General features: G+C 29.5%; 1 protein-coding gene across 1 annotated transcript in view; it reads left to right on the top strand.

Annotated features, from left to right (window-relative positions):
• Positions 1-6,015: 6,015 nt before the first annotated feature.
• Capa (cardio acceleratory peptide capability) overlaps positions 6,016-20,532 on the top strand; it is a 48,118-nt gene continuing 33,601 nt past the window's right edge. The window contains exon 1 of the mRNA XM_075378516.1: positions 6,016-6,177. Coding sequence (XP_075234631.1) covers positions 6,075-6,177 — 103 coding nt within the window. The 5' untranslated portion in view covers positions 6,016-6,074. The remainder of the gene's footprint in view (positions 6,178-20,532) is intronic.

Genomic DNA, 20,532 nt, shown 5'->3' with positions numbered 1-20,532 from the left:
TTTTTAATTTTTAAGACGTATCTCATGGAACCTCTTTTTTAAAAAAAAAGTTCCTACGTCCTCTACATTAATATTAGATACTTTTTGGATGAATTGGTTTTCGAGAAATGAGGTAAAAACTGATTACAAATAATGTTAAATATCACCCTACCTCTAATTCCTATCGATTAAAAACTTTGATACTCTAAATAACTTAAGTACTTTCATTGTAATAATACTCAGTATGCTGACTCCCTTAGGGGAAACTAAATTTCAAAATACTTTAATTTCTTCCAACTTTAATACCATCAATGTCATATGTTTCGAAATGTTTAAGCCTTTTTAAAAAAATTTATGTTGACCCAATCAGGAGATATTAATCAAAATACAGACCAATACACTTATGTACATACTCTTCCAGAAATTTCTATATATATTTTTTATATTGAAACGATGATAAGAGTCTTGAAACTTATATATTTGTAAAAACCTTAATATCCAAAATTGTCCCTTTATAACTGTGCTACTGCAGCAGCAATAGAGCGATAATCGAAAAAAGTAATAAATGCAAAGAAACGATATGAAGGTGTTATTACAGAGAGTAATTAAAAGTTTTATGATATGAGAATCTAACCTAAGCATTCCAATAAATTTCATTGAATTTTCATGTGAAATTATTTCTAATATCAAAATGAATTAGGCTATATAATGCGGGTGATATTTAAGTATGGAAACAACTTTAAAGGTATTTGGAGGCAGAAAGAAATGAGGTTCTACATAGTTAAAAAAAGAAAATTTCCATTATGGTGGGTTTTTAATTTTTGTCCGCCATATTGAATCAAATTTAGTATTTCGATTATATAATAATATAACAAATTAATTGTTATATTATTATAACAATACAATTTAAAGCTCTAATGACGTTAGAAAAATATGATGTGGACACCACATGACTTCCTTGTACGCCTATTATATTACATATAAAATCTTTTTTAAAATGAAAGTACATAAAGTTTTATTTGATTAATAACTTCTGATATTTTTTAATTTTTTTTTTTTATTGTTATTATTGAATAATTATTTATTGTAAATTTTTCTTACAGTCAGAGATTAATAATTATTAATAAATCTTTATATTTAAATTTTAAAAAAAAGTTAAAAGAAAAAAAAGATGAAGTCGGATTTGAACCGATTTGCCTTCCCCTTGTAAGATCCAAATATTTCATTAATTAACATTTTAATTGGCTATAACTCTGAAACCAGTGAAAATAAGTACCACTTATGACATCGTTGAAAAGCCCTTAATGAGGGCTTATTACTGCAGTTAAGAAAAAGTCCAAAATGCAATTTTTTTTATTTTGGGCTCTTTTTTGACACTTTTGGTCCAGTTGATTGCAATCAAAAGGGGAAGTGCACAACTAGATATTACAACAGTGCTAAATCCAAAATGTCAACATCCTACGGCTAATCGTTTATGAATTATATGAGATACATATGTACGTACGTATAAACGTCACGCCGAAGTTAGTCAAAATGGATCCAGGGATGGTCAAAATGATGGATATTTCCGTTGAAATCTGAAAACGGAGTTATTTTCTTTACTTCGTACAAGGAAATAAAAAAGTGAAAAAGAAAATTTCTTTGTAGATTTTTCGTTAATTTTTTTTTTTCATTAAGTTGTATGAGGAAAACTAGAAGACGTTATTTTATCGAATAGAAAAACAATCACTGGAATCGATCTATCTGATAAAGATTAATATTTATATGTAAAATATATCGGTGGTACTGAGAACCTTACACTATTAAAATTGTTTAAAAAAAGGTTGTATAACTTTACCTTGACCTTGAAAGATTAACTTTTAAATTCACTGTAGGTAATTTAATTATTAAAGCCTAAATTATAAAATATAATACAATTTCGAAAAAGATTAAAATATTTTGAAAAAAAAATTGGGTCTAATTTTATACACTTATAATCAAATACCGTTTTTAAAAATTATGCAGGCTTAAAAATAATTGAAAAAAAAATCATGATTCATAGTAAACGATTGGGTTGAGTTGAACCTCATGACCAAACTGTGTTTGTATCATCAAACTAATGATGTTTAACTGATGTTTCAAACTGTATGTTTAACGAATAACTGCTACAAAAAGAACATTTTAAAATTTAAAAAAAAAGATACAACCATAATTTTTTTTCCCGAAAGTTCACCTTGGAACACTTTAGATAATTTATTTGCGTTGTTTTATTCTGTTTTCTATCTGTCCAGTACCTCTTCAATCTTTCTGATATATCTTTCTTTCGTTCTTCGAAAATTCAGTTCAGTTGTTCTTGCGTTTTGGCGGTTCTTAGAAACTTTTATTTTCATCTTTTAATATTCTAATTTAAATTTTTCTTTCTCTTATAATTTATTCAGTTCTTTTAGGTTTTCTTGGACTAGCCCACCGGGCTGGTCCAAGAGGACCTAAATCATGGATTGTAGATAGAGGTGTTCTTTGGTGGTTGGGTTTCAATTAACCTCACTTCTCAGGAATTGTCGACCTGAGATTGTGCAAGACTACACTTCATTTACATTCATAAAAATATTCCTCATTCATCCTCTGAAATAATACCTTACGGTGATTGCGAAGGCTAAATAGTAAAAGGAAAAAGTCTTCTTGGACTTGTATGAACCGTTTGCCTTTAGTTTTTTTTTTTTTACTTTGGAAGAAATCAAAAATTTTTTTAGTCAATCTAATGTTAAGTTTATGTTTAATCTAATGTCATGTCTAATCTTCTTTATTTTTCCTGTTTAGCCTCCGGTAATTACCTTTCAGATAAATACTTCAGAGGATGAATAAGGATGATATGTATAAGCGTAAATGAAGCGTAGTCTTGTACAGTCTCAGTTCGACCATTCCTGAGATGTGTGGTTAATTTAAACCCAACAACTAAAGAACACCTGTATCCACGATCTAGTATTCAAATCCATATAAAAGTAACTGCCTTTACTAGGACTTGAACGCAGGAACTCTCGACTTCCAAATCAGCTGATTTGGGAAGACGCGTTCACCACTAGACCAACCCGGTGGGTTAAATGTCATATCTGGTGGGTTAATAGTCAATCAAATGCGAAGGACATTCCCTGAGGAGCCGTCTTGCGTCTGCACTTGTGCGGATGGGCGTTGATGATGAAGCACGGGGACTCTGCACCCCTGGACTCTAAAGGCACCTCCTGGGGCCGCGCAATACTTAACAGCAGGACCTGCCCCGGAGGGGGAGAAACAGTGAGATAGAAGTTTTAGTCGTTAGAGGGCGGGTACATATAGACTCTTAATAACATCTAGCCGAACCCGTGCGAATCCGACAATCCTCCATTTATGAGAAGTGTGTAAATGGCATTTCTCAGACCCATCTATAACAAAAAAAAAAAAAAAGATCTAATGTTATTTATTTTACATAAATGGGAGTAAAATGCAATTAATTTTTTCCTTATCGTGTCTGATAGTTTTTTTTTTTTTTAATTTTAGTATAGTTCTTATTTGGAGTAAATATTACCTGATTATTTTTTAATTAAGGACCTAAAATTTTTCTTATAATTTTTCTTTCCTTTTTTCTAGTTTTCCAGTAGTGTTGCATAGTATTAAGGTTTCTACCACATAGAGTGCTTCGGCTTTACCACAGTTTTATAGCGTCGAAATCCATGATAAAGACTGTTTATGTGTGTTTTGCGTTAGCTGGAAAGCTAATTCTATTTTATTAGCTCTAACTGTTAAAGTTTATTTATCTACAGAATTTTATTTTTATCCATTCACCGAGTTATTTGAAATTATCAACTTTCTCAATTTTTTTATTATTTATACTAAGGAAATTCGGTCAATTTTTATAATTTGTGAACATTTTCGTTTTCTCAAACACGCTTTTAGACCCAGCTGGTTTTTCTAATTCTTTAATTTGTTGTTCAGCTTCATTCCAGTATTTAGCTAGTAATGTTATATCAGCGTAAGCTAAAATGTTAATCTTTAGTCCTTCAGTTCCCAGTTTTATTCTACAGCCTTAATTATATGTAAAAAAATTTTAATTCTCTAGGAAAGGGATGAAAATTTTTGAATAATCTATTTTCGAGAGAAAAAATTAGATTTTTACATTTTAATCGCAATGCATAGCTTGAGAGATGGATTTAAATTTAAAATAATTTGTTTAAAAAAATTTTAATTAAATATTTTTTGTTACACGAGAACATTTAAATGGGATAGGTAATAAATTTGTGTAGTGGTTTATTGATGTAGAAAATATTGATGAAAGAATTTCCCATTGACTCCTTTTCTGAAATAAAATATAACTAAAAAAAATAAAAATATACAATCATTTCTTGGGGAGGAGGTTAATATAAAACAAAATAATTTTTGTGAATTCGATAAAACAAACTTTAACTTTTGTAAGAAAGATTTTCGCGCCCCAGTAAAGATTTAAAATTTTATTTCGGCCAAAACAAGCCCCTTTTTCAGATTTTTGCAAAAATGTAATACATTTTTTCCCTCCAAAGATAGTATCTGCCTACCAAATTTGAAGAAAATCGTTCAACGGGGTCCAGAGTTATAAGAACAAATACAGGTCTTATACATACAAACGTCCATCTGACAAAAATAGATTTTTTTGGGGTTGGAAGCATTGGAATTATATTTTTCCCCAGATTATTTACAATTTATTAAAACGTTTTTTGTCAAAAACATATTTAAACATCTCCTTAAGGCACAAAACTTAAAAAAGCTGACAACTGTGGGATGTTTCTTATGCACGGCTTACACACACAACTTAATTTAAAATATTTATAATTTTATTTAAACATAATATTTTTTTCGTTTATTTAATTCATTGCTTCTAACTAAAGCGCGCGCACATACCGTATTTAATTCGGGCGGGTGTGGCGGTACTAGCGCCGACGGTTGGCACTAATTAAACGCCGCAAGGCTTAACGCACTAGGTACCGGCGTCGATCGGGTGATCAAGTTCGAGACCCAGCCAGACCTTATTACTTTTTTTACACTTTAAATATTATTCATTTATTCGCCTGTGATATCGCAACATAGCAGAGAACTAAAATATTTTAGAACTAAAATATAATTTTTAGGATGGGAGTGCGATTTTTCAAAAACTTTTTTAAAATTATGTTATTTTTTAATCGTTAACAGATGTGCCTAAGAAAAATATGACCTTAATTACACGAAATCTCGAGATACAAGAATTTGAAATACAAAAATGTTGAAAATTTAATGGCATCAATGCATCATATATAGAAGTAATCTGATCAAATTTGGTCAAAATCGGTCCAGTAGTTCTGTAGGTATAGAGGCAAACACCGAACACACATACGTACATACGAGCATTAATATCCGGAAAATTTTCATCCGGTTTTTTTTTGGGGTTCCTTAGGTGTCAAAACGGCAAGATCCGGTGAAAAATGCATATGCCCAAATTGGACCGATTACAAATACTTTCCTTTCTAGAGACATAGCTCTGTTATAGCTCTATGTAGATGAGAAAGTAAAAAAAGTTCAATTATTTTTAGATTTTTTTTTTACCGATCTATATAATTTCCCGTTATAACTAAAGCTGAGAAAATAAAAATATGTAAACAAAAGTATTTCAAAACTTTAAAATGATTTTCTCAAAAATTTTCTGTTCTGCCAATAAAAAAATAATTTGATTTTTTTTTAGTTTTTATATTTCAGTAATTAAGCTGTTCGATTTTAGATTATTTTGTTTATTTAATTAAAAATCGTATAAAATAGGTAGAGTAAAGTTTCTGATCGAAGTAAAGCGTAATTTGTATGTAACCATCCCTTTTAACAGCCGTAGGTAACAATCATGTATTTGTAGGTGTATATTATTTGGGAGTAAAAGGGTGAGAGGGGTAAAATAGGGTAGAGGTTTAGGTAGATAGGTAGATAAGAGGGGTGAAAAAGAAGGGGGATGAATCAAGCGCGCAAGGGACGTTGGGGAGGAACGTTTGTATAAGGGGCGTCGGAACGCTCAGAGCATCGGTCTACATAAAACAACAGCGGTAAGCACAACATTGTCTACAGAGCCTGACCCTGTTACTGCTCCTGGTATCATGAAGACTAGTGTTATGGGTAACGCGACTGGAATCCGTCACGTTCTGCTCTTCTTAATTTTATGTTGCGTTCATACAAGAACTGCATCTTCAGCCCGCACAGGTATTTTTTTTTTTTTTTTTGTAAAGAAAAAACCAAATTTTCAACCACCATTGGTAGAAATTAACTTCAGATAAGATTTACCTATTTTTAAATCGCATAACTAGTAAGACCATTACCACTGGAGATAATTCATTATAAATAATTTATCAGAGCCTAATCGGGAATCAAACCTAGGACTTTTGGTATAGAAGGCAAGCATATATCTGTACCATAGAGGAAGATTCTTTAAATATTAGATAAAACTTGAATCTGATATTCATATATTAATAAACTTTAAATAAAAAAGTATTTTTTAACTAGAAATCTTGACGATAAAAATTTTACAAAATAAAAATGATTTTATTCTGTCTCCTTATAAATAAATTTTTTTTTAATTATTTTAAGAGATATTAAAAAAACATTCAACGTAAAGATTTTTTAACTACTTGATATTAAAAATGAATAAAACTATTATACAATAATTTTCAAAAATAAAGTGATTTCATATATGTAAAAAAAACTATATTAGATATGTTTCGAACTTTTTAATCAAATAATGAATATTTTTTTAGATTATTATTAAATAATGTTTTATCTTTTCAAATTTTATTAAAAATCACCCTTTAAGAGTTTTCAGTATACAAAGATGGGTTATCAATATATATATATGACAGAGAAAATATTTACTAAAATAAAAATTATTATTTTATATTTTTTGATATTATTTAAAAATGTGTGCAGCCTAAAATATAGTGATTTTTTTTTAGATAACCTTTAGTTTGATTTTTTTTTTTTTAATTTTTTTAATTAAATTTAAATATTTATATTCATTAAAGAATAATACTACTTTGTTAAAAAATATTTAACAAATATTTAAATAAACATTTATTTATAATTTTAATTAAACAAATTTCTCAAACCCTTTTAAATTAGTGCCTTGTAAATTATGGAATAGCCAAACTGATTTCGGTAGTTCCAATCTTTTTTTTGATACAATTAAATATTTACAACCTGTTCCTTAAGAACATTGAATAGATGTGTTGAATTATCTATAACTTAGATTAGCCCAGTAGTAATTAACTCTTTTATATTTCATTTTTATTCTTTCTGACACCGTATGCGGGCAGCCTATGAATGATAATAAAATGAATTCTTTAGTAGTGTTTAAAAAAAGTTATTCCATATTAGGGTCTTGAACCTAGAATCTATGGATAAAGTATAGAAGCTACTAAAAATAAAATATCAAGTTTCTTTGAAATAATTTTGGATTCATTTTTAATATTTATGATTTGTATTACGTATGCCTGATTACTTCAAAAAAATCAGAACAAGTTTTCCGGTTATAAAAATTATTTATCAGATATATTTTTGATAACAATAAAAATATGATTTAATAGATAATTTTTTTAATAAATTTAAATAGTAACATTTTTTATAGTTTATAAAAAATGTACAAATATGTAAACGTTTTGTAATTTAATTATTATTTTTTAATTATAATATATACGTATTTTGAATAAAAAAACAGAATTATTTTTACATTATTTAATGATAAGATATATTTATAATAATTTAATTTTTATTTTATTAATGAATTACCTTTAAATTTTAAAAATCTCCAGCATTTTTTTACTTTTTTGTACGAAGTAAAGTATATGTATATATATATATATACTGGACACATACAAATAAAACTTCGCAGATTTATACATTAAAGGCTTGGTCATTATCCCAAATTAGAATTATCACGATATTCTTAATCGAGGTTAAGATATTAAAGATATTCATTATAGGAAAAAAATTACTTACTGTTACCATGATAACAGAAAAAGATATCTAAATTCAGATCTATACACAAATCGTCCAACATAATTTATAAAATATTAAATTTTTTTTAAATTTATTTTTATTACTATTGTAATTTGCTTAAGATAGTACATTTAGTGAACATTTATGGATTTTGATTGTTTATTTTGGCTGCCGATATTGGATTGTCAAAAGTTAAAAAACATGCCTTCAAAAGAGAGAAGTAACCTTTCTTATTATTCAAAGTCTGCTAAAAGAATGAGACTATTTCGGTCCTCTGAAACTGTTGAAGTGCATGATTTTCGGTTAGCTGCTGACCGAGAACGCTACGCCAAGAATCAAGCAGTAACTTCGTCTACAGTAGGAGCATATTAGAGTTTCTACATCAATAACGAGGGAAAAGTAGAAGAAAAAATTGTTATCTAGTAGTATTATTTTCACAACCATGAGAATAACGAACTCAGCGGATGTACAGGGGGCAGAGCCCCTTAGCTTGATGGGATAGACGAGCGAAGCGAGCCCTGACCGGCTAGTATAAAAAAAAACATTGCTTTATAAAAACCGGATGTTAATAAAGTATGGAAACGCTTAAATATTTTTTCAACATTTAACAGAAAATTTTAATTTAGCCGTTACTCTTATCTCAAAACTATTTTTTTTTTTCTGTATGAGATTATAACAAACTAAGCATTCGGAGGGCTTTATACGGGATCAACTGAAAAAAAACCTTAAATGAAAAAGATAGAGCTGTGACATATTTGAAAGAGCAATAAAAAAAATTTGCCGTAAAACTTTGGATTACAACATAATCCTAAATAAAATTGTCCCCATTTAATATTTTCCACAGCTAGTTTTAAAAGTGGCTTGGCTTACATTTCAATAAGTATTCAACATTAAAAAAAAAACAAAAAAAAAAGAAATTTAACATCTTTTTCTTAACTCAAAACGATTTTTTTTCAGTATGAGATTACTTGGGGTTTATTATAGAACACTTTTGAAACTAACTGTGAAAAAAAAATGATTGTAAATTTTGGTTAGGGTTTTCGTAACCAGAAGTCTTTTAAATCAAAAATTTTGTTTTTTAATCTTCTTTAAAATTATTCCCCTTTCCATTAATAAATTATTGAGTTGTCCCGCTGGGTACTGAGACATAGGGGTCTTATATCGAAGATTATATTATTTTGAGGTACAACATTTATTAAATTTTATTTTTCTAAGTTAAATTGTTGAAAATATATTTAACCATTTCCTTACTTTCTTATCACTGCTTATATATCTACGCCTAATTTTTATCGTATCATTTGAACGTTTCTTTTTTTAATTTTTAAAAAATATTTTAATAATTATCTTATGTGTTAACTGGAAATCTTTTTTATTTTTCAATGGTTTTATAAAAACAATCCTTCCCTTTCATTTATAATTTTTGGTCACCCTTCCTGATTTCTAAGAGTATAATGATCCCATATCGAAAAATTTATTGTTTAAAAGGTAAGAACATTTGGTAAATTTAATTTTTCTATTTTTAAAGTTAGTTTAAAAGTAATTTAAGAGTTGTCGTAATTTTTTAACACCTGATATATAATTTATATAAATTTATATCGATAAAAACATGAAAAAAAATTACTTTCATGTAACCCGCCGATTAGTCTAGTGGTTAAACACGTTATCGCAAAATCAAGTGATTTTTCGAAATCGAAAGTTCCTACGGTTCGAGCCCTTATAAAAGCAGTTTACATGGTTTTGAATGCTAGACTGTGGATACCGTTGTTCTTTGGTGGTTGGATTTCAATTAACCGCACGTCTCAGGAGAGGTAGGTTTGAGTCGGTTCAAAACTACACATTCACCGGTACGCCAGACTGTACACAGATGCCTTAGTATCTCTGTAGAGTACTGTTGATATCACTTTACTGAGCAGTTACTTTGTAACCTGGTATAAATAAATAAATGCGATGCAAAATAAAAAAATAATGATGGTTACTAAATACTTAGATTCTATTTTTAATGACAGATAAATAATAATTACTGGGAAAGAATCCATATTTAAGCATTTTCAGTTAACAATAAAAAATTGAAACAAATACTGACACGTAACACAAAAATAAATAAAAGTAAGTAATACTACGAAAAATGGAGAAATAAAATTTAAAAACATCGTAGAAGAGAAGCTCCTGTGAGATTTGACGTATCGAAAAATATTTTTAAAAGATAATAATTTTTTTTATGAGGCTTTTAACATTCAATTTTTGTAGCTTTAAACTGATAAAAAAGCTTTCATCACAATCATAAACTTCTACAATATGTATCGTATCTGTAATAATAAAAGGCGTTTTTCACGCGAGTTTAAAAAAAAATTATTATTTAATTTTTGAGAAATTGTTTTATTACATTTTTTAATTGTTAAAATTTTATAATTAAATTCATTAAAGATTTTCCTAAGATTTAGTACACATAGTTGTTGCTCTCGACTTCGCTCGCATGGTTTTTGTTTTTGTAACTAGAAGAAGTTTTCAAAAGAAACATTATTCTAAAAATGTTATCATAATTTAATGATTTTTTTGGTGGAGATACTGGCAAATTGATCTATTTATTTTGGCTGTGCTTTGATGAATCATTCAAGACACTTTATTAACCGATTTCAAAAAAAAAAGGAGGTATGTATTCGACCCATAGTTTTTTTATGTTTATTCGCGCATAACTTTTTTTTTTTTCTATTAATACGAATCAAATAAATCTTGTTACAATCGACGCACCTGCTTTTCGCGGTAGTACTATTATGTTGAAAAAATCTTTTAGATACAAAAAATCGGTCTGAAAATTGAAAAAAGATCTTATCTTTTCAAACTTTTCAAGCCGATTCTGGTTTACCTCGCAACAATATTTTTGATCGTTATATATTACGATCTGATGAATTGGAAAACGTAAGTTTGTCTGACGGTACGAAACTATAGTATCCCTCACCCATTCCTTCACCGGATTCAATTAAAAACTTAAAAATATACTGTGAAAATTTCAACCTTCTAGGATTTACGAAAATAATATGGTGGCTTTCAAAGGAAAATATAAATTTCAAATAAACAACATTTTTTATTCATTACAAAATGGCTGGTAAAAATGATTAAAAATAGATGATGTATTGTTAAATACACATTCAAACTGAAGAAAACAAGTTAATAATTAATCATAACAAAGAATAATTTATCTGTGTTTAACTATTCTAGTTGTAATTATTATTTGTTTTTAGTCATTTTTACCAGCTATTTTGTAATGAATAAAAATGTAATTAAATATATTAATTTTTTTTTTTTGTTTTTTTTGTGAAGTGTTTAAACGTGAGAACTTTAAATTTTTATATCGTCCTTTTTATTCGTGGGCGGGGCTCTCAGATTCGTTTAACTTCCTATGCTATTTTTATCCTTCTTGAGACAAACCTATAAAAAGGACATACGTATTTTAAGTTATGGTAAGGAGTTTTGAGTCGAATGTTTTATCGATTTAAATGGTTTCAATTTGGATTTATTTTTTTACAATTTAAAACTTACATGATCATCCGTCAGACCTAAGTCTGTCGACAGATATACAAAAGATTATTATTACATTATTAAGTGGTTAATGCAATAACCAATTTTATGTAACAACTAAAGATATTATTAATTTTTATAATAGTAGTACAATTATAAAAATTAATTTAACAAAATTAAACTATATATTTAAAAACTAGTGAACAAATTATTTCTTTAATATTTGTAATGTATTAGATTTAGTAACTAAAACTATACTTAATTACAACAACGAATTACACAATTAATATCTTGTTGCAACAATTACATAAAGAAAATAAATAACTAAGCTTTAACCATTCAACAATACATTATTTATTGATTTACAATAATTATCAACATTAAAATAATAACTATAATCATGTTATAATTGTCTGGACCGCCAGTATAAATCCAACATGAATCCTGTTAGTACCTATTACGTTATAGTTAATGCCCACTCAATGAGAAGTTTTTTAAATCATTTTTTTTCATTTTTACATTATTGAGGTGATTCGGTAAAGAATTAAGTAATGCAGGAACAACGTACTTCTTTAATCGTTTACCGTAAGTATTATTATATCTATCTGTGATAAAGCTCATTGCTCCAAAATTGTATCCACTTTCTATATTTACCCTGTATTCACTGTTGTAAAAGTTCTTAAAAATAATTAAGAATTTAAATAGACCTCTAGCTGACAGAAACCTTGTAAGATTATTTAAATTAGTGTCATAATTGTTATCAGAATCATAAAGAGCAATATCTTTGAGGACCCTATTTTGTATTAAATTTATTTTATTTATGAGGTAATCTGCGGCTAATCCCCATGCTGTCAAGCCGTATCGAATAACAGATTCAAACAAGGATGAATAGAGTAAGCGTTTACAGTGAATTGGTAATAGGGATGAGATGTGGTGGAATTTCATAGCAACCACTCTTAAATTTTTACATATATGTTTTATATGGTGATCCCGTCTAAAAAAAGAGTCAAAATGTACATCCAAATATTTGTATTTGTCAGCATTCTGGAGATGTTCACAATTACAGTTTATGTGGTAATTTTTTATACAGTCACATGTATGACAAATAATTTTTATTGGTCTTTGGGATCGAAGATAAGGAGATCTTACATGTAAAACAGCAGTTTTTTTAGCGTTAATAATTAGGCCTTTGTCATGAAGCCACTTTAATAGATTATTAAAATCTTCTTGCATTAAAAACTCTGCTTCTTCCAATCGCTTATGTCCAAATGCTAAAACACTATCATCAGTGTATTGCAAAAGACGTGAATTAGAGATCGCGCTAGACATATCATTAACGTACAGATTAAAAAGTGTTGGGCCCAAGATAGACCCTTGAGGCACGCCACTATCCGTTTCTTATCTATCATTATATTTGTCTTTAATTTTAACAATAAGTTTTCTGTTACTTAAATAGTTTTGTAGCATATTATTAAATATGCTACTATTAAATATGCTTGATTATCTCAAACGAAAATAGTTGTATATATTTTATAAATAAAACATATTTATAAAATAAATATGTTTTATAATAAAATCTTCAGAGTGACGGCTGTCACTCTGAAGAATTCCTCCAAGGCTGAACTGTTTTCCAGCAAGATTGTGTACTGTCTCACTTCAATAGAGAAATAAAAAAATTCTTAAATGCTGAATTTCCAGATGTACATTCTCCACATCTTATACCACTGGACTTTTTTCTTTAGTCATTTAAAGTCCATTGTTTACAAAACCTCTAATGCAAAATTGAAAACTTGAAAACCTCGCAAAATTGAAAACTTGAAAACCTCGCAATATTGAAAACTTGAACTGATATAATGTGAACCCCGTACCGCTGATTTGCTAGTAAATAAAAGGAGAGCATTTTCAGAAAAATATACTACTGCCTAGAGAGTGGAGGTTTCCATGTTGAACACTTTAGAATCCTGATAATAATATTAATAGTGATTGAAATTTCAGAAAAGCAGAGTGATTATTTTTCTTTTAACCTGACTTATTTACTGTTAATCAAAATCTAGGTATCGAAAATGAAAAAATAAGCATCCCCAATCAGTACTATTTTAATGGTTAATATCATGAAAACGGATAGAATTATCGATGCGCGGTTTCGCCGTAGATTTTTTTCATAAAATGATATATCATATTAGGATAGTGCAATTTTAGAAAAAAAATTTGAATCTAATATGGTGAAAACAAGATGATGTCAAAATATTAGAACACATTAAAAAATAGTATTTATCATATCTCCAACATAGTATGTGTTACATATATATAATATAATATATATTATAGCGACTCACCGAGTTTGTCTAGTGGTGAAAGCGTCATCTCAAATCAGCTGTTTCGGAAGTCGAGAGTTCCAGCGTTCAAATCCTAGTAAAATCAGATATTTTTATACGGATTTGAATACTAGATCGTGGATACCGGTGTTCTTAGGTGTTTGGGTTTCAATTAACCACACATCAAAAGAATGGTTGAACTGAGACTGTGCAAGACTACACTTCATTTACACTCATACATATCATCCTCTGAAGTAATACCTGACGGTGATTCCCGGAGACTAAACAGGAAAAATGTTAGGTGGATTCCACCCGATCGGCATATTACACAGTTTCTTTGTTTTTTAAAAACATTGCTTTGGGAGAATCTCTGTCATGCTGTACAAATTCATATGGCTTCTCCGTACCCCATACTCTAACATTATGGAGGTTTACCTTCCCATTTAAATGAAAAGTATCCTTGTCACTAAACATTAGGCGTGTTACAAAATTATCGCTTCAGCCAACTTGTTAAGGATGAATTCACAAAACTCCACACGTCGTTGTTTATCATCTTCTTAAAGAGCTTCTACGCAAAACAGACCAAATATTCATTCTGCGAATGTTTAATTCTCTACCGGCACGGTGAGTTGATTTTCAAGAGCTACATATATACTCTGACGGATGCGCATCATATCTTTGTCTATTTTCCCCCCGTGTCTTTAAATTGTCTATATCATCGCCTAGTCCTCTGAGCGGAAGGAGATTCAGCATCGTATTCACAACGGAAATCACGCCGAACAGTAATTACGGACTCGCACTGCGCGAAGCGCGTATAACACAAAAATATGTTTATTATGGAGTCGTCATTTTCTCAAGTTAACGAAGTTAAACTCAACAGTTCCGTCTTTCTAACAGTACTTTGCTCGATCAAAAGCTGAATAGTTACGAAATTTTAAAATCGGATAATTCTTTTAGGGACACGCTGTACGTATATAAATTGAGTCTGTAAATTTATAAATTTTTTATTCCAGTATAGTTTTCAAGCTTATTTGATGAATGATTATTTTATGTCCTTCGGTGTTAGAGCGAGGCTAAATTTCCTGTTTCACGAAATCTAGACATTAAACTAAAAAAAAAATCGTTTTATTTGTTAATGCAATATCGAGAAAATTTGTCGCCATAAAAATTATTCTGGAATTCAAATAAGACCCAATTATTAAATAGTATGCGTACCTGGTGCAGAAGTACAACAAAGTATCTGTATTTATATGAGAAATTTCCCCGTTTTGAAATTCCATATCTTTTACAAATAATTCACAATTGATAATATTTTCAAAGAATGTTTTAAAAATGTAAAATAAATTACGTTTTATACAAAAAAAAGACCGCAATAAAATTACTTCAGACCAAAATGTTAGTGAATGGCTATTAAAAAATGTATTTATTTGATAAATAGGTTGATTTACTTTCATGGTGATAGATTTTGTTAAATTTTTACAGTAATAAATATAATTATTATTAAAAAAAAAACCATTGATGCCGTACCAAATTTTATTTTATTTTTTTACTATTAACATTTAATTATTTCATCTCATTAAATTACATAACTCATAACTTAAACATTTCAATTAAAATAAACTATTCTAAGCATTTCAAATTTACGTACTCATCAATTAAAAATTAAAAAGATTTTTTTTTTTTAATTAAGTAAAAACTAAATTAATTAAATCCATAGCTAAATTACAAACTTTCTTTATAATTAATAACTTTTCAATAAACACAGCCTAACTAGAAGAAATTTAATAAGTTTTAGTACTTCCAAAAAAGATATTTCTTCCATAAGCTTTGACTATTATGATATAATTGTATTCATACGTATTTTGAGTAATCCAATTATAAATAAATATTTAAACAAAACTTGTAGAGAATTTAATTCTGAACAAAATTATTAAGATAAGTTGAATAAAACAAATAAAAGTCTGACAAATTCGAACACACATCAAAAAAGAATTTGGTTTTTGTCTACATTAGATATGTATTTTTCTGGCAAATGTAGTAAATGTACTGTTTCTAAATAAATTCGAATTTTTCTTTGTTTTATTCGATTATCTTACAGCATTTTGTTTAAAAATTAAATTTTCTACAAGATATTTTTTAATTTTTATATGTTAGTTACCAATTTAACAAAGTTATTACACATTAAACATAAAAAAACAGGATTTTTTTACTCCAATTTATTGGTTTTCACCCCATATTTCTCAACGACTACTGCAGATACGGTTGTGGAACCTATTTTATTCAATTTTTCAGATCAAAAAACATTAAAAAAATCACTAATTCTGCTTCGTATTAATGTCCTAAAAATTTCAGTACGATCTCATTTCACCCGGGTAGATGAAATCCGAGTGAAATCTGAAAACTAGCCGTAACTCGCAAACGAATAATTTTAGGACATACGTTTATGTGAAACGTTTTCCTTTCTTTTCATGAGTAGAATAGATTATGAAAGTCTCGGGAGAACTTTGTAATATCCTTTGAAATATATACACTGTGTGTGTATGTATGTATATATATATATACATAGTATGCATAGAATGATTCAACAGGATATGCAGATACTTTGACAACTCATACTACATGTAAAAATAAAGAAAAAGTGCGTAAAAACATAGATCCGGAAACGCTTCGTTAGCCAGTTACGGCTGGCGAAAATTTTTGCCCAGATTTCATCTCCTCCAGTGAAATGAAGTCATACAAATTATTCTTGGGATGAAAAAAATGTAAGCTAATTTGATGGTTTCATATGAAATTCGATTTGAAATTTTTTTTTAAAAATGAGTCCGCGAACTGTAACTTGAGTAGTTTTTTAGAAAAGGTGCGGCGAAAAACGCAAAAAGACGGGAAACTAAAAACGCACTTTTTTAAGTTTGACTTGTAATAGCTTTGTTAAATTGCCAATAAACAGATAAAATTCGTTAATAAAACTTGTAGGAAATTTAATTCTAAACAGTATAGCATAAATAAATTAAACAGAAAGCCAAAAAAAGGTAAATAAAATGGGTTTTTATTTTATCTATACTGCTATTTAAAGAGGAAGAGGGTTTTTGTTTGTTGGGGATAAATAAAAAAACTACCCGATCAATCGCAACCAAATTTTTACCAATGTTTCTTAGCATAACTGAGAAGATCTTTAGATATATTTCATCTCGAAAATTTCGAAAAAAATATTTATGTAGTAGTAGAGATTTTCCGGCTGAAGCACAAACTTTAATGAAATGAATTAATGAATTGTGAACTGTGAGTGTCTTTTACAATGTGAACTGGGTTTTAACGGAATAATTATTAATATTTACAAATCAATTACTAAATTTTTTTAAATTCGAGTTTCAAAAGTGATTTTGAATTTTTTTTGAAACCCTGTTTTCTTTTTAAATTTCTCGGCCACAAATGAAGAAGAAAGTAACCTGATTTTTTATGAATGTATTCTTCATGTCAATAAATCAATTTCTAAATTTTTGAAATTCGACCTTGAAAGGGGATGAGAAAAGGTAAAACAATAGTTGTAAATTTTCTCAATCCCGATTATAGTAAACGAAATAGTCAGTAGATTTGGGCTTTTTGGTTTGCTTGGCATTTCTCCCCCCACCACCCCATTCAGTCGCTTTTAAAGCATAAGACTGAATGTCTGTGACACAAAGGTTACTCAAGAGAAGAGTTAGGCAAGGTCTACTGCTTCGCAGTGAGGTCCCACCAAAGGAAGACAAGCGAACACATCACCAAATTCCGCTTCCACTTCCATACCCTTCCGGCAGCACGACTGCCTTAACCCGTCACCTCCACATACTACGGTGATGAAAGAGCAATCTTTCTCACCACTTCAACAGTTCAATCCGCTGTGCGCTTGGGCTTTTTCTTTTTCAGGTGAAACTTCAAGTACTACAAGGACAGCTAGAAGAAAGCGTGTTTGGTCACACACCACCAGACCCCCCCAAACCCTCCGCGGACCATTATATTTTGTAGGGCTAGACCAGCAGCTGCATCAAGTCCAAATTTATATATAATAGGGAGGCGTCTTATTCAAAATTGTCACCACCCCGGCGCACGGGCGCACGAAAAAACAACCTGCGTTATGTATATCTCTCCTGCCTGCCCTTACGGCGGGCAGACATCTAATCCTTAATAGAGGTATATCGCGCTCAGAATAGTAAATCCTAAACCATACTTCTACCGACTGAGATAGCTCTGGGGCGCAACGCCCCAGAGCAATCCATCCAACCACATTTCCTTAATTCAAACCAAGTTAAATTGAATTGAATTAAGTAAATAATTATGTATAGGTCCAAAAATCGCCTCCGATGTCCTTTCCTCATGAGAGGAAGCCCCTTTAAATGAAGGATTTCACCCAATCCTTGGCTGAAATGGAGCGCGTCACGGAAGATAAGCTTATTAGCACATCGTTCCGTCGGGCTCCTACCCTCCATTGGATCGGAACGCAATCCAAACTTCACAAAACGAATAAACGTCAGCCACTATTAATAATCGTCAGTCCAATAGAATCACCCAGCAGCAAAGGACGTAAGTCCGCATACTGCGAAAAGTAGGAGGGTATTGCACCCTCCGACATCCTTGCGTTCCGTTACGTTCTGTGACACAAACGGCTACTGAGCTTCGAACAGTTTAGCGACCAATATCGTAACATAAAGCTTATCTAACAGCGTCAGCGGACTAAGCGTGGTATCATACACCATCGGCTTACGTGTCCCAACCGCTCACTGACCGATTTGAGCTTGCAAATACTCTTCAGATAAATATTTAAAAACTTTTTTTTTTCGTTTTTTTTAATTTCGATATTTTTAACAGATGCGAAGGTATGCGGCGCTGTGACTCAACTAACACAACCATTGCCACCGTTACTGTATGTATTACTAACTGCACCTGCCTCCGGTTATTTGACTAAAAATAAAAATAAAAAGATTGACCAAGACATGAGACGCAAGTAACCATATAGCGCGAGCGAAGCTGCGACGGGGTGCTAGTATATATATATATATATATCACCTAAAGCGTATATTCATTACTTACAATGACGTTTCTGTAGTATGACTTTTCATACTGCCACTGGAGTTTTAGAAAAATTCATAAAATAATTTCAAATTTAATACCTTCAAGCGTTTTTATAATTTATTTAGATTTCAAATGTTACCTTGACAATTCAAACGATCCACAATTTTTTTTTTTTAAAACGTTCGTCAAACGGGATTCTTTTTCAATAAACGTTATGGCATTTTAAAAATCGTTCAATTGAACTAGTACATGAAAGAGTGATTAATACGTTTTAATGATAAAAATATTAGAATATAACATTTTTATCATCTCTTTTAATATTTTTATAGTTTATTACATTTTTTCCGAAGATCTGAAAAAATCGTGTTTTTCATACCGATAAAATTGAAACGGAAAATTATATGAAAATGTTTTATAAATATTTTATGCAGAAAAGATTTTTTATGCAAGCCATTTATATTTTGAATAATATAGCAACACTGTAGATATATAGCATTTGGTATAGAGATGTTGTCTCTAATATATTTCACATATTTGTGTATAATTTTATAGTAAAAACAAATAATAAAAAGATACGTTAAAATTTTAAGTTATCTTAAAATCACTAGCTACAGAAGAATCTCTCCTAGGCATACTCATTTTAAACGTTCTTTTATAATTCAAAAATTATCTTATTTATTTTTTATTTTTTACTCGTCCTCCTCCTGACTGGGATTCCGTAACTTAAATAACTTAAACATTCTTAAATAATTTACAAACTTTTAGCATAACAAGCTTAATAAAGTATCAATACTGTTTAAATTTCGACATGTATCTCAACATTCTTAAAACTGTAATTTATTTATTGAAACAGAATTAATTTATTATTCCGAACTTTAAAAATCAATATTAAAGTATAATTTTGTTCTACAGTGATTAAATTAACTTATTATTTACAGATATTAAAGGTGAAAATAAAATTAAATTAAAAATTAAAAATAAAAAGTAAAAAAAACAAAGTCTTAAAATGTGAGTTATTTCTGATACACGACTTACACACACACACACACTCTCTCTCTCTCTCTCTCTCTCTCTCTCTCTCTCTCTCTCTCTCTCTCTCTCACTCTATCTATCTATCTCTCTCTCTCTATATATATATATCTCTCTCTCTCTCTCTCTATCTATCTATCTCTCTCTCTCACTCTCTCCCTCTCAACCCTCTCACCCATTCACCCTCGCTCCCTCTCAATATCTCTCGCTCTCTCTCACACACACACACACACAAAGTTTGTCGAACTGAGCAAGAGTTTTTTTAATTCAATACAGAAACGCGAGGTCTACTGTTTGCAGAATTACAAATAATAAGTGTTAATATTTGATTAGATTGGAAGAAGTATAATTATTACATCGTTCCAATGGTGATTTTTGTATATGGGGGGCATTGATGTTGTTATTTCATTCTGTTTACAATTGATCAAGAGAATTTTAAAATACGGATGTAATGGTTTCCATATCTCAAACTTTTTTCTCAAAGAGTAAGTAAATTGTTTCACGTAATTTAATGCCTTTTAAGGTAACAAGATAATTTTCTAATGGTGTTTCTCTTAGTCAATCTTCCGTGCTAAGGTGGGACCACAAACCCAATTTTTTTTGTCTTCTGTACTCAGTCACATTTTTGTGCTAATTAAATGATTCTGTTACATTTGTATCT

The sequence above is a fragment of the Lycorma delicatula genome, chromosome 11 (assembly GCF_047948215.1).
Source record: "Lycorma delicatula isolate Av1 chromosome 11, ASM4794821v1, whole genome shotgun sequence".
Lineage (NCBI taxonomy): Eukaryota > Metazoa > Arthropoda > Insecta > Hemiptera > Fulgoridae > Lycorma > Lycorma delicatula.
The sequence above is the reverse complement of the archived record's forward strand: the minus strand, read 5'-3'. Positions and strand labels throughout refer to the sequence as shown.